Here is a 12619-nt window from a genome sequence, read left to right on the forward strand (position 1 = left end):
GATAGAGGGAAGGCAGAGGATAAAGAAGGAAAGTGAGGAGGGAGTTGGGAGAGAGGAAAAAATGAGAGGAGAGTGGAGGAGTACAGGATGCTCTCTGTGGTCCCTCTGTCCTCTGTTCCCTCCCGTCACCAGAGAGAGGTGAGGGGGCTGGTTGTCATGACGGCTGTTGTCATGGCAGCTGTACTGGGTAATAAACAGGAGGAAGAGATGGCCGCTCGTCCGTCCATCCAGTGCAGTGAAGCCACCCTGGCAACCACTGACAGGAGGTTCTCACAGGAAGCTTTATTTTATGTTTTTCATATTTTGATCCCTTCTAAGAGAAATTTATGGTTCTCTGTAGTCTGTGGAAACTGTACAACCTTGGGGTCAATAGAACTGTGTCTAAATACATGGTTCACAAATTAATGACAAAGCTTAGTTCCTTCAATCTGACATTTTTGGTGATGCCACAATAGGAAACTCAAGTGGTTCCTGCATGTTTTAGCCATGTGAGCAATAACGTCAGTCAAATAATTAGCCCTCCACTTTGGTCTGGATTGAAAGAGCCCAACAGCTATTGACAGACCTTCACAAAATTTTGTACAGTCTCTAAAGAATGAATTATAATTTATTTGATGGCTTTTCCTTTTGCACCATCAGCAGGTCAGAATTTTTACTTGACTGCTAAAGTATCTCATTGATGGATCAGTGAACATTCATGGTTCCCAGACAAAGGACCCTAAGACTTTGGTGATCTCCTGAGTTTTCCTCTAGCGCCACCATGAGGTTGACATTTGTGGTTTTGAGTGAAATGTCTCTATGCCTCTTTTATTAACTATTGGATGGATTGGCATTAAATTTGGTATAAGCATTCATGTTTCCCTCAGGATCAGGATTTGTGTTTAGTGCTAATTAGCAAACGTTAGTATGCTAGCATGCTAAACAAAGATGGTGGACATAGCAATCATTCTTCTAAGCTACAGCACAGTGGCATTGTCACTGTGAGCATGATAGCAGCTGTAGACTGTTTTTGTTAAACTATGAAACCCCTTCATAGTATTTTTATTTTTTATTTTTTTTTGCATGACAGCTCTCTATGTGGTTCACGCCCTGACCCCATCCAGATCATATGTCACATACGATACTTACATGAGCTAATATAAATATTAAGTGAAATAACATGGACCTTTGCTCAGTTGGAAAAGAGGTCAGCAGTTTCAAGTTCTTGTGTAAGTTTCTGGATAAATATTGAACTTAAACAATGAATACAAATGAACTATGCTACTTTGTTTACTGTACCTCTGTGTCTGTTTCAGCATTATGAGTTGTAACAGTTTTTTCATTTACCCTTCTTAGTAGTTGGAAGACAAATATATAATAATTAAATTTAAAAAAACCTTTGTTGGCTTAAAAAACACATTTTGTCTCATGAGCGAACTCGGTATCGTAGCTGCATCTGACAGATTCTGTTACTATGCTGTCGCCTCCAGTTTTAGGTGTGATATAACAACATATTTCGCAGGGTTATAATAAGGTGATTTTGGTGGTTTTTGTTTGTTTCTTTCATTTCTTTACAGTTATTAAATATAACTGATGTAAATGTCACATTGGTTTTTAATGTGTTCAAACATGCTAATATATCTAAGAGCACCTTTGTCCTTCAGACACCACTGTGGGAGCTTCTGCTGTAGGGGTTATTTAGTTCCTCATAACTGTTCTGTTCTGTCTGTAGTGTGCACAGCGTAATCAGCCCCTCTGAAGCATGCCTTTTACCCCTCAACAGGTCCAAAATTAACTTAAAGTCAAATAATTTGACCTGTGACACAGTTAATATTTCACGCTTTTAATCAACCGTATTTCTGCTGAATTACAGGTGTAAAAAAATGAGATGGTAGTTAATATAAACCTCTCAAACATGGGCAACTGAAAAAAATGATGCCACTTGATCAGTGGAATAAATTTGTTAAAACTATAAAGCTATATAAAATAAGACAAGCCTTAACTAAGACACTGACTCCTGGAGGGACCGAAAAATGAAAAATCCCAAGGGAGTCCATCACTGGGAGGGAATCCTGCCATGGCAGTGTGATAAACAGGGAAACCCGTAGAAGCGTATTACCCTCCTCTACCACATCATGTGGTCTTGAATCTGGTCAACGGCTCTTAGAGCTCTAATCAGTCAGTCCTTACTTCTCTCTCCTGTCTCCTCTACATTCTCAGCTGCTAGTCCCTTGGTTGCCGCTGTCGGTCTTTGGTTCTGATGATCCGTTTTCATTTGCATTCTCCAAGTCCAGATCTTCCTCGTTTTCCGCCGCCCCTTCCTCCTCCTTTTCCACCTCATCCGCCACCTCCTCCTTTCCCTCCTTATCTCCATCTCTCCGTTTCTGCCCCAGGCCCTGTTTGTCTCTGAAGACCTCAACGCCTAACATTCGGAGGTAATGAAATCTCTCGTTGCGGGGGACGAAGGCACGGATGGATGTCTTTCCCCTCCAGCCACACAGCTGGATGGGACACTGAGGCTCTGCTGGATTACTGACAAATAGAGAGAAATGGTAGGTGTCAGAAATAGCCAAAAACTGGATCACCACACAGATAATGATAAAGTAAGCACACACACATCAAAATATATATAAAAAAAAAAAAAACTTACTTTGGGTTGGGAATGTACTTTAACACAATGCTGCCCATTCCTGTGGAGATAAACATGTGTCAGTAATGGGATTTAAAAATCCATGTGGGCTGCAGGAAAACATCCTCATACCTGTCACTTATACAGTTACTTACACTAGTATCTGAGAATGTAACTACAGTTTTCTTTTGCTGGAACTACTGTGCTCCTTTTGTTTTGGTTTCTGGGTCAGTGCCTTGCTCAAGGGCAGCTCAACAGCAGTTGTTGAGGAAGGCTTGGCATTAGTCATTCACTTTCCTCTCTCATATTTTGCCAGACCAGCCAAGAACCTTCCACTAATCCACTACTCTAACCTCTGGGCTGCTGCTGCTGCTGCTGCTTCCCAAATCCAAATGTTTTTAGGTTTTTTGGTTAGTTTGCAAAAAAAATTAATCACGCAGCTTTACCCTCCTGATAGTGGCTATTTGGTTAAAGCAGACATCATAAATGGTGCAGTATTTACCCAGTTTCTTGGCCTGAGCGTGAGCGTCGTCCTCCAGTTTGCTGAGGAAGGGGTTCTCCTGGGTCAGCAGCACTTTGATGTCCTCCACACTCACTCTGATTATCCTGGAGCGAATGTACGGCTGAAGGGTGTAGATACCCTGACAGGACAGACAGGAGAGGTGGTTTACAGTCTGTGCACCGATACAATAAACTCAAATTCTTTACAGTTCCACTGTGCATATAAAATGAATTAATTATCAGTTTATCCAAGTGTGAACTCCGCCATCTGGCTCACTTGTTATTCGGCTGTCTGCATGTCTTTGATGGTGGATACAGTAGTGATAGCAAGAAGAACCTACTGAATGTTTGAACACACACAGAGGAAGCTGCTTATATAATTAGATTTATTAGAAAATCAAAGAATATGAAGGTTGTCCTAGAAATATTAACTTCACTTCTGTATTTCTGCATCACTTGACACTATGAAGCTAATTTGCATACAAAAGCAGGATTACATTGTGTGAAAATGTGCAGTTAAGGTGCGAAGATTCAGAGAGAATGTTACACTTTCACAATAAAACAGGTTTCAGTTAATAAAGACACCTTTCAACAAAGAAAGAGTGGATTTACAGAGAATGATTTCTATTCCACTGAAGATGATTTAATGTGTGAGGCTGAACTGAGATTGGCTGAAACCTAACCCCAAATGTCCAGGGTGCTGTGGTGATTAATGCAATGTGTGTTTGTATGTGTGTGTATGTGTGTGTGTTTGTGTTACCTCCTGAGCCAGTCTGAAGGCACAGCCAAACTCCTCTCCATCACTGTTGCGAGACCACACCTTCACCCCTGTGTTAATCACCTGAGAAATGGAAGAAAAAACCAAAACCCACAGGCTGACATATGGCTCTGTACAAAAACAACACAATGATGCCAAGTTCCTCTCACTTTAACTACACTAATTAATATCTCTGCTAAAAATATAATCAAAGGCAGTAATCTAAATAATTGAAATCAAAATAAAGGACTAATTATGCTCCTTGTGGTGTGGTTATATTACTGTAATATCTCTGTAATCACTGATGTTTAGCAAACTTTCTTGCTCAAGGCATCGACTGTACAAGATATTACAAAACTGTGGGTAAACACCGTGCAGCTGGTCTCTAGTGTCCCAGCAGGAGTGGGAGGCAACTGTCAGTGATCTGCATAGTAAAATTCAACTACACCTCTGAAATAAATATACATGTTGTATTGTTGTAACCTAAGGAAAATTCTGCAAAATATAGGTTTATGTAATAATTTAGGAGAATCAGGAGAATATGAAGAAAACGACAGATATTATAAGGTGAAGGGAAGTGAACAGGGGCCCTGTTTTTCAACCACCACATCCAGAATTGGTGATAATGTGGAAACATGCAATTCACTGTAGTTTAGTCCAAATGAAAGGGACTAAAAAGTGAGAAACATCAAAAACAATGTGGAGAACAAAGAGACTGAGACGCACACACACGCACACAGTGCCACCTGTGCAGGTGCTACAAGGTGGAGGACTAGAGGGATTTGGGATAGGAGAGGGTCCCATCTGTTATACTGCTTCCCTCTGATGGGCTGACACACACACACCACACACACACACACACACACACACACACACACACACACAAACTGAGGTATCAATGTAAAGCCAATATGCCTGCATTCAAACTCTAAGCAGCCTGTGCCTCTACCATCATAGACATAATGCAGTTGACTACACTGAATAATTAATCAATACTGGATGCACTGCCTGCAGGAAGGAATTGATTATTGGGTTTGTTGCACCTATTTTTATCTGATTTCCATGCAAGGAAATCTTTTACCATCATCATCAAACCTGGCTTTCAATGTGTGTGGTGATCTAAACACTGCCTCAAAAAACAAAACAAAACAAAACAAAAACACACACACACCTTCATGCGCTCGCTGTTGTTCAGCAGCACGTTGCGCAGCTCTTTAGACACCATGTACAGGTGTCTCTTCTTGCCCTCGTGGGTCCTGGTCAGAACATTGAGCTTGGGGAAGCCAGGGGACAAATCATAGAAAGATCTACAGAGAGTAGAAAAAAATTGTTTTGCTCCATCAAAATCCTGAAGACAATAATTTCCATGTGTAATACATAGAGACACTTACTGTATGGTGGTGAAGACAGGGTCATCTTCAGTTAGGAACACAAAGGGGTCTTCCTTATAACCAAACAGCCTCATCTTCTTCAAGGGTGGAGGTCTGGAAAACAGAAAAAAGAGGCATAATAAACTACTTATATTACCATAAATAATTACTTTCAACATACATTCTTTATGCAAATTCCAAATACTTAAATTACTTAGCCTGTACTGCAAAACTCTCCCATTTCACTAGCTTTACTAAAGCTTTCATGAGTGAAAAACATTCATTTTGTATGAGCTTTTAATGAGAATTCATCTTTAACATAGTTGACAATCGATTAAGGAAACTGCTTAAAATTTGCACTTTCCTTTAAGACCAGTGAAGAGTTATTTCTCTCATTTCCTGCAAAAGCAGTGTGATTTCTTTCTTCATAATGGCTCAGGAGCTTTCGGTTTTCCTTTGTTTATCAGCTCACCAGACCAACATGACTCACCCACACACTCCATCTTGTTTAGCAGTAGCCTCCTGAGTCAAAGAAGCTCCTTTGGGTGCCTCCTCTGCCTGCTTCCCCACCTACTTTTCCCTCTGGGCCTTCCCCCTCCGTCTCAGCACTCTCTGGGAGGCGGGGAGCGTCTGTGGGGGTCAAGGCCGCTGGAGAGACTGCAGTCTGGGCCGCTGAGCTGGACGTCACGTCCCTCCTCAGCTGCGGGGGGGGGGCACGCAGACAAAGAAGACAGAAAAAGAAGTAGTCCCCAGCTGTGGTTAGTAAATCCTAACAGGTGAGTGATGCAGTGTATTCACATGGGGGAATTCTGCTCCATTTCCCTCTTTGAGTAGGACTGACAATCTAATCATCCATTAAGTATTTGTGTTTGTGAGTACCTTGGGATATCTTTTGTTCCACGGCATCAGGGATTTCTTCTCCAGCACAGCCACAAAGAAACCTCCAGTGTTCTGGTGATGTGGCAGAATCCTCATGCTAAGATTAATAAACAACCACACACACACACACACACACACACACACACACACACACACACACACACACACACATATATAAACATAAATCATGGCTTTGAGTTTTACAGTGCCACCTACTGTGAAAATAAACAAGGACTTTTTCCCAGCATTAAATTCAAGGTGCTGCTGACAGCAGTGTAACCATAGCTCCCTCTGCTGGTCAGTATTGAGTCAGTCTGAGTATTGAGTAAGCTAAAGCTGCAAAGAAGAAATGACATCATTCCCCATTATGTGAGTACATGCATGTGTATCCATGCAGACGGTGTGTATGTGTGTGTGAAAAGCTGTGCTAAGAAAAACATAAATCAGACACATTACTCAGCTGACGAATCTAGCATCAGTGAAAGCAGAAAAAGGTTGCAAGTGCATGCTTGTAGGTTTCTGCTCTTGTGAGAACAAAATACTCTCATAAGGATAAAAAGATGAGAGAACTTAACCTTAAAACTAAATTAAGATTAAAGACTGGGGCGGGGGTTTGAGTGGCAAATTGGCTTTTTTTTATGCAATGAAAAAAATTCCACCTTCGGAAAAAATTTATTAAAGGAGTTTCTTTTTTTTTTTTATAAATCACTCTCCTACTACAAAACTCACCAACAGACTATGCTCTGATTATTTTGGCTCTCAAACATGGCTGCCCACACTCACTGCTCCTATTTGCTTTGGCTATAAAGCCTTAGGTCAAAGCTATTAGAATCAAGTCAACCATACATGGACTTAAACATCAGGGTCTGAGAGCTGGAGTTTTGGGAAAGGCCTAGTTTAGGAAAGGAGAGGCCATAAGTCGTCCACACTTTATTGACAACAAAAAACTTTTAGTGTGTGTATGTGTGTACATACCATCTCTCCAGATGCATGCTAGCCAGTTTTTCTGGGTCTTTCGGCGGGAACATGGTGGGACGGATCTGTGTGTGCCGACTGCTCGGAACCTCAGACCAGTCCGAGAACCACTGGCCCTCTTTGGTCATCAGCTACAGAGGAAAGCGCACAAAACACAGTCAGGACACTGACCTCAAGAATTCAGTTGGACTTTGAAGCCTGAAACACTTCCATGACCTAAACACCGTCTTCCTTTGCGTCTTTTTGTAATGACCGCCAAAGACTAAACATTCCAGTACCTTCCAGGAAGTGACCCCAGGCATCCACTTTAGCCCTGGCAGGTCAGCTGAGCAGTCGGCCAGCTCCAACGCTCCTGGCAATGTGGACGGAAGAGACATTACAACTTGGCAGGAGAAGACTGGGGGGTTATATTTAGATAGAATTTTCACATCGGTTCTGATATATTTAGTCTGTTTTCAGTGAAGGAAATGTTAGTGTAGGCTCTGCAGCTATTGCCCTGAAATGCTACAGCAATAAAGAAGTGCTTTGACTTTGACAGATCACTTTGAAGTGAACTTTATTTATTTGTGTTTTCTAATGTGAACATTCATATACATGGTCCAATTCGACCATTTCCACATTTTTTTTATACCATCTCAATGTCTGTATGACATTCAATGAATCTGATATAATCAGCTTGGTTTTCCATGACATGGGCTTATTATTGTGTAACAGGCTGATTATTTAAAATTACATTATTAAGAAAAATGTCATATGTTAAATACTTGGAGTGAAAAGTTGTGTTTAAGTTATAAATCAGCTTTCAAACCAACAAAGAGAAAGATCAGCAAGTTGTTAGTGACAAATGCAAAAATGTTGAGAATTTATTGACATGCATCATCAACAGAGCTAAGACTATTTTTCTGACTGCTGGTCAGACAAAATGAACAACTTGGAGTTGATATCTAGGATTTTATGAAATTGTAACAGGTAGTTGTTACTATTTTTGACAATTTACAGTACAAACAATAACTGGTTAATTGAATAAGAATGATTGAATAAAGTAATAGAACAATGGATAATGAAGATAATTGTTAGTTGCAGCATTTTTCATTGTATGAATGGGAAAACTGTAAGTGCTCTTGAAATGTTTCAACATAGAAACATTAAGCTATGGCTACAACACACAGTAGGCAAGCTGAGCTAGTTAACACCAAGGATCATCTTTTTTTTTTTTTTTTTTAAATCTGTAGTGGATGTGGTGTTGTCAGGTCATGTGACCTCCTCAAAAGTTTGAGAAATTTGCATTAGGCTATTGAATTCATCAGGGCCTGAGGAATTTGACTTGGGTTCACTATAACCCAGGATGGAAGAAACCTTTTAGTAACAGGGAATAAAGTAAAAACTGTTTGCATGAAACTAAACTTCAATTGAAAAATAAAAGTCAAACACATATTGTTGAAGTTGTATACCCTGTGAGCGTTTGTGTGTGTTTGTTACCTTCGCTCTTCTCCAGCAGTGCTGCTATGACAGCTTCGTCCTCTATAGGGTTGAGTGAACAGGTGGAGTAGACCATCCTCCCTCCCACGGCCAGCTGTTCAACCCCGCGTACTGCAATCCGCAGCTGGAGCCTGGTGAACACACACACACAGACACACACAGTGATACAGCCAACTTTTCTAATTAGCACCAAAAAAAAACACACTGCATTCCCTTGTTGTTTAGTCAAATTGGTCGACCACACAAGCACATGAATTCCTATGTTGTCACGTAAATATGAGCACACACTCTTCCCACTCACCCGTGGAGGTGCAGGCTGTTGCTGGTCGTCCATTTCTTCCACACGTCTATGTTTTTCCTCATGGTGCCGTCCCCGCTGCAGAAACACAGAGCAGACAGCGGCACCAGTCAGACATATCCTCAGTTTGGCCTGAGGTGCTGAAACCACCAGAGATCCCCGACACTTCTCACAGGGCAAAAATGTCTGCGAAGCACAAACTGTCTAAACGCTGGGCTTTAGCTGACTGCTCACATCACTGCTGCCTGCCTGCCTGCCTGCCTGCCTCTGTCTTCATTACTGCTTTTCTTCCTCTCCCTTTTCCTCTGTTGCACTTGGCAGGGACTCCTGGCTTCAGCACCGCAGCTGGCATTTGCAAACTAACACAGTTCTGTTCTGCTGACCAGAAGGCAGGGGTAATTTCATGTATGATGTGGATGCATTTGACTACTTATCCCAAACTGAAATGTGCAGAAAATTCAATAACAACCACTTATAGGGAACTGTAGATACCTTGAATTTGACAGACAGGGTGAAACCTCATCTCCATCTGTCACACACACAATCTTTTCTCCTGCCAAACACCCACACATTCTGCAGAGCTTATCACCCATATTTCTGTCTTTAACCACTTCTTCCTCACACTCACCAGCCCTGATTGTCCTGCAGTACTATAACACCCATCAGGCACACGTCCTGCAGTTGTTTACTGACCTACAGGGCACGTCACAGAGGATGCGGTCGTAGAAGAGGATGTCCTTCTTGCCGTCTGAGTCGATCTGCAACGTGGGGATGCAGGAAGCGTCATGGTTGACCACCATGATGCAGGGGCTGTTGAGGCGCTTGGCCTGGTGCACCAGCAGGTAGCAGCGCTTGTTGTCCACATCGTTGGCGATTACAAAGCCCTCTGGAAGGTGGGGGTGCAGATTAGAATCATAATTTTAATGCATGTAAGTATTTGATTTGGTTCTCCGCTGTTCTCTGTGCAAATGTATGCATCGTACCCGGAAATGGCACGTCCATGTCAGAATGGAGCATCTCAATCAGCTGGGCTGTTTTAGACCCTGGAGCTGCACACATGTCCAGAATCTGCACACAAACAAATGCACATCAGCACTTCAAACAAGTTCTTCACTGCTGTTTCCCCAGGGCCCAAAGAAAGAAAATAAAAAATTGAAAATGCATTAAGTCCTGACAGCTTTAATCTTCAAAGTGGGCAGTGCTTTTACCTTGTGGTGGGGCTCAATCTTCAGGAGCAGAGGAGGGATCATACTGACAGCCTCCTGTCGACTGATGTTACCCTGCAAGGACAAAAATAAAAATGATGCCGTCTCTTCATTTCTCTGACGACTTCTGACATTTTGTTTTCCTTATTTTTTTTTTTTAACTCCCTGCTCCTAAATCTTCTGAATACAGCCAATATTCAAGCCTGCACAGCTTCTTTACCACAGCCTTTAATAGGGTCACAGAAATCTCTGGTAAATGTCGTGTTTGGTCTGTGTTACACTCACCGACTCTGTCTCGCTGACCAGAAACTGGTGGAACTTCTCCAGCAGGGGAGATTTCCTAATGATCTTCCTGCTCATGTTAGTGTGCCAAGCCTGCTCATCGGGATACCTGGAGAAGACAGACAGTGCGTACTGAGTTTCTGGTTTGAATCTGTGTTATCTTTTAGCCTTGGGTAAACCAATGTGAGATCTTACCAGCTCAGAGCCTGTGGAGCCTCAATCTTCTGGCCATCGATTTCCAGCTCCTGAATATCCTTAAAGTATTTTTCCTTCAGACAGTGGAGGATCTCCTTGGCATGGCTGGAACAAGGCAGGAAGGAGGAGAAACAGGGCATGTGGTAACTGAAGTAGCCATAGACATTTGTGTCAATCAGCAGGGGGAGAGTTTAGGTTAAGATACTGCAGGGTAAAATATATTACAAAGATGAGCAAAGTTGCAAGTTTACTTCCAACACATCAACTTTTGTCTTTTATATGAGGCTTTTCACTTGCTGCTGTCCCAATGGTGTGTCATTAAAAGCACTGTGCAAGTTTAGTTAAAAAGCATCAGCCTTCTCAGCTAAGTTACCAAGTCTAAATCTCCCACGGCCAAACACCTACACTGAGTCTAAACATAAGGGCTTTTTCTGTGATTATATGAGGTGTTGAAGTGAGATCACATCCCTTTCCCTGAAATGAATTAAAGATGACAGAGTTGTAATGTACTAGTGATCTGAAAGTCTTGAATAAAGCTCCATAAGGTGCATACACTTACCAGTGAGCAGAGGAATGTTAATTACAGAACTATTGCATGGTGTTTAGCATGAACAAGACAAAGCATATGAATCCAGATTATACATATGTCGCGCTTACCTCTTGTATCCTGTGATGCGGATGGTTGCGGGCAGTGGTTCCCTCAGTGCCTCCATAAACTGTTCAAACTCTCCATCAGGCACCAGGCCTTGCTCCTTGTAGTAGTGCTCAAAAAGCTTATTTTCCTTGACAATGTCAGCATAGCCAGCTCCCCAGCCCTGAACACATGGATGCACAGTCATTAGTATGAGCCATATACACACAATTGTTAGTTTATTGGGCAAACCTGGCTAAATTGTATGACTTTTAGCTAGGAGTATCTAATACAACAGGTAACTGAGTGTATACAGACTATTTGGACTACATTTCAGTACAGAATAACAGGTAGAGCACCTGTGTCAATGTACTTTTTTCTTGCTAACAATCAAGGGGAAATTAACTTGTAGAACCTGGTACATTTGAGCATAGTCTAATCATCAATTCGGCCTGTACTGATACACTAACAGTACTGCTTTCAAACCCATTTGGGGTACTCTTTTTTGTGTTTTTTTTTCCAGCCCTGCTTGCCTCCTCCCTTCACAGTGTGGGAAGTAAAAATATTAGATTTTAAAGAAGTAGACCTCTTTCCCTTAGCCTGTACGCATGGCCACATAAAATGTATATGCACTGGTATTATAAAGGATGACAAACGGTGGTTTAAATGGTTTAGACAATAAATAAGTTAACGGTAGCTAACAGGAAACCTCTCTAGTGGTGAAGCTGTTTGGCACTGTCATAGCAACATTACTGCACAAGGTTCATAGTCTTAACCACCCAAAAAATCCACGTTTTTCCTTCTTAATAACTGCATTTAAACACGGGTAATAACATGTAGCCTGGCTGAGAAACTAACATTAGCAAGAGCAGCAGAAGTACGAATCTTACAGCGTTGTCTCTGCTGTCCCTGCCAGCAGTCTGGTTCTTCTGCCGTTGCCTGCTTCTTTTCCCCATTTTGGAACAACACACAACTCGGAAGTAAAATCTGCGGAACAACTTGATGCCTGGATGCAAAGAGATGTCACATGAAAGTCGGATAGAATATATTTCTACTGAGCGTTTGAGAATGCACTGCTGCGCTGTGTATCCTCGAAACGTGTTGCCTCTGACGCACGTGAACCAAGGACCCTTAGAGGTGGCCACGTAATCTGCCTGAAATTAAGTAAAATGTTTTCGGGGCAGTTCAGGCACATTTCGTCCGATTTATGAAACATAGTCACATTAGAATATTATTTCAACTTTTTTTTTAACTGCTCAGTTATAATATTCAATTATTGCACATTAAAAGTTTCGTTTACTTTTTCTCTTTTGAATTATATTAGTGGGCTTGCGTTTACTCCAGCTTGAATGTAAAATAAGCTTAGAAACAAGTGTACATTATTCTAATTCAAAATGTAACGCGTAACTAGGCGTATTGTTTACAGCAAGTGATGTATG

General features: G+C 41.6%; 1 protein-coding gene across 1 annotated transcript; it reads right to left on the minus strand.

Annotated features, from left to right (window-relative positions):
- Positions 1-1806: 1806 nt before the first annotated feature.
- On the minus strand, positions 1807-12300 carry nsun2 (NOP2/Sun RNA methyltransferase 2). Its single transcript, XM_018701405.2, is given in 20 exon segments — positions 1807-2511; positions 2630-2669; positions 3111-3249; positions 3870-3950; positions 5038-5173; positions 5258-5350; positions 5727-5744; positions 5746-5936; positions 6116-6212; positions 7091-7221; positions 7369-7442; positions 8570-8700; positions 8871-8945; positions 9561-9753; positions 9851-9935; positions 10076-10147; positions 10358-10463; positions 10550-10654; positions 11207-11364; positions 12071-12300. Coding segments are annotated over 20 exon segments (2307 nt in total). The 5' UTR covers positions 12137-12300; the 3' UTR covers positions 1807-2195.
- Positions 12301-12619: the final 319 nt, after the last annotated feature.

The sequence above is a fragment of the Lates calcarifer genome, linkage group LG3, assembly GCF_001640805.2.
Source record: "Lates calcarifer isolate ASB-BC8 linkage group LG3, TLL_Latcal_v3, whole genome shotgun sequence".
Classification (NCBI taxonomy): domain Eukaryota; kingdom Metazoa; phylum Chordata; class Actinopteri; family Centropomidae; genus Lates; species Lates calcarifer.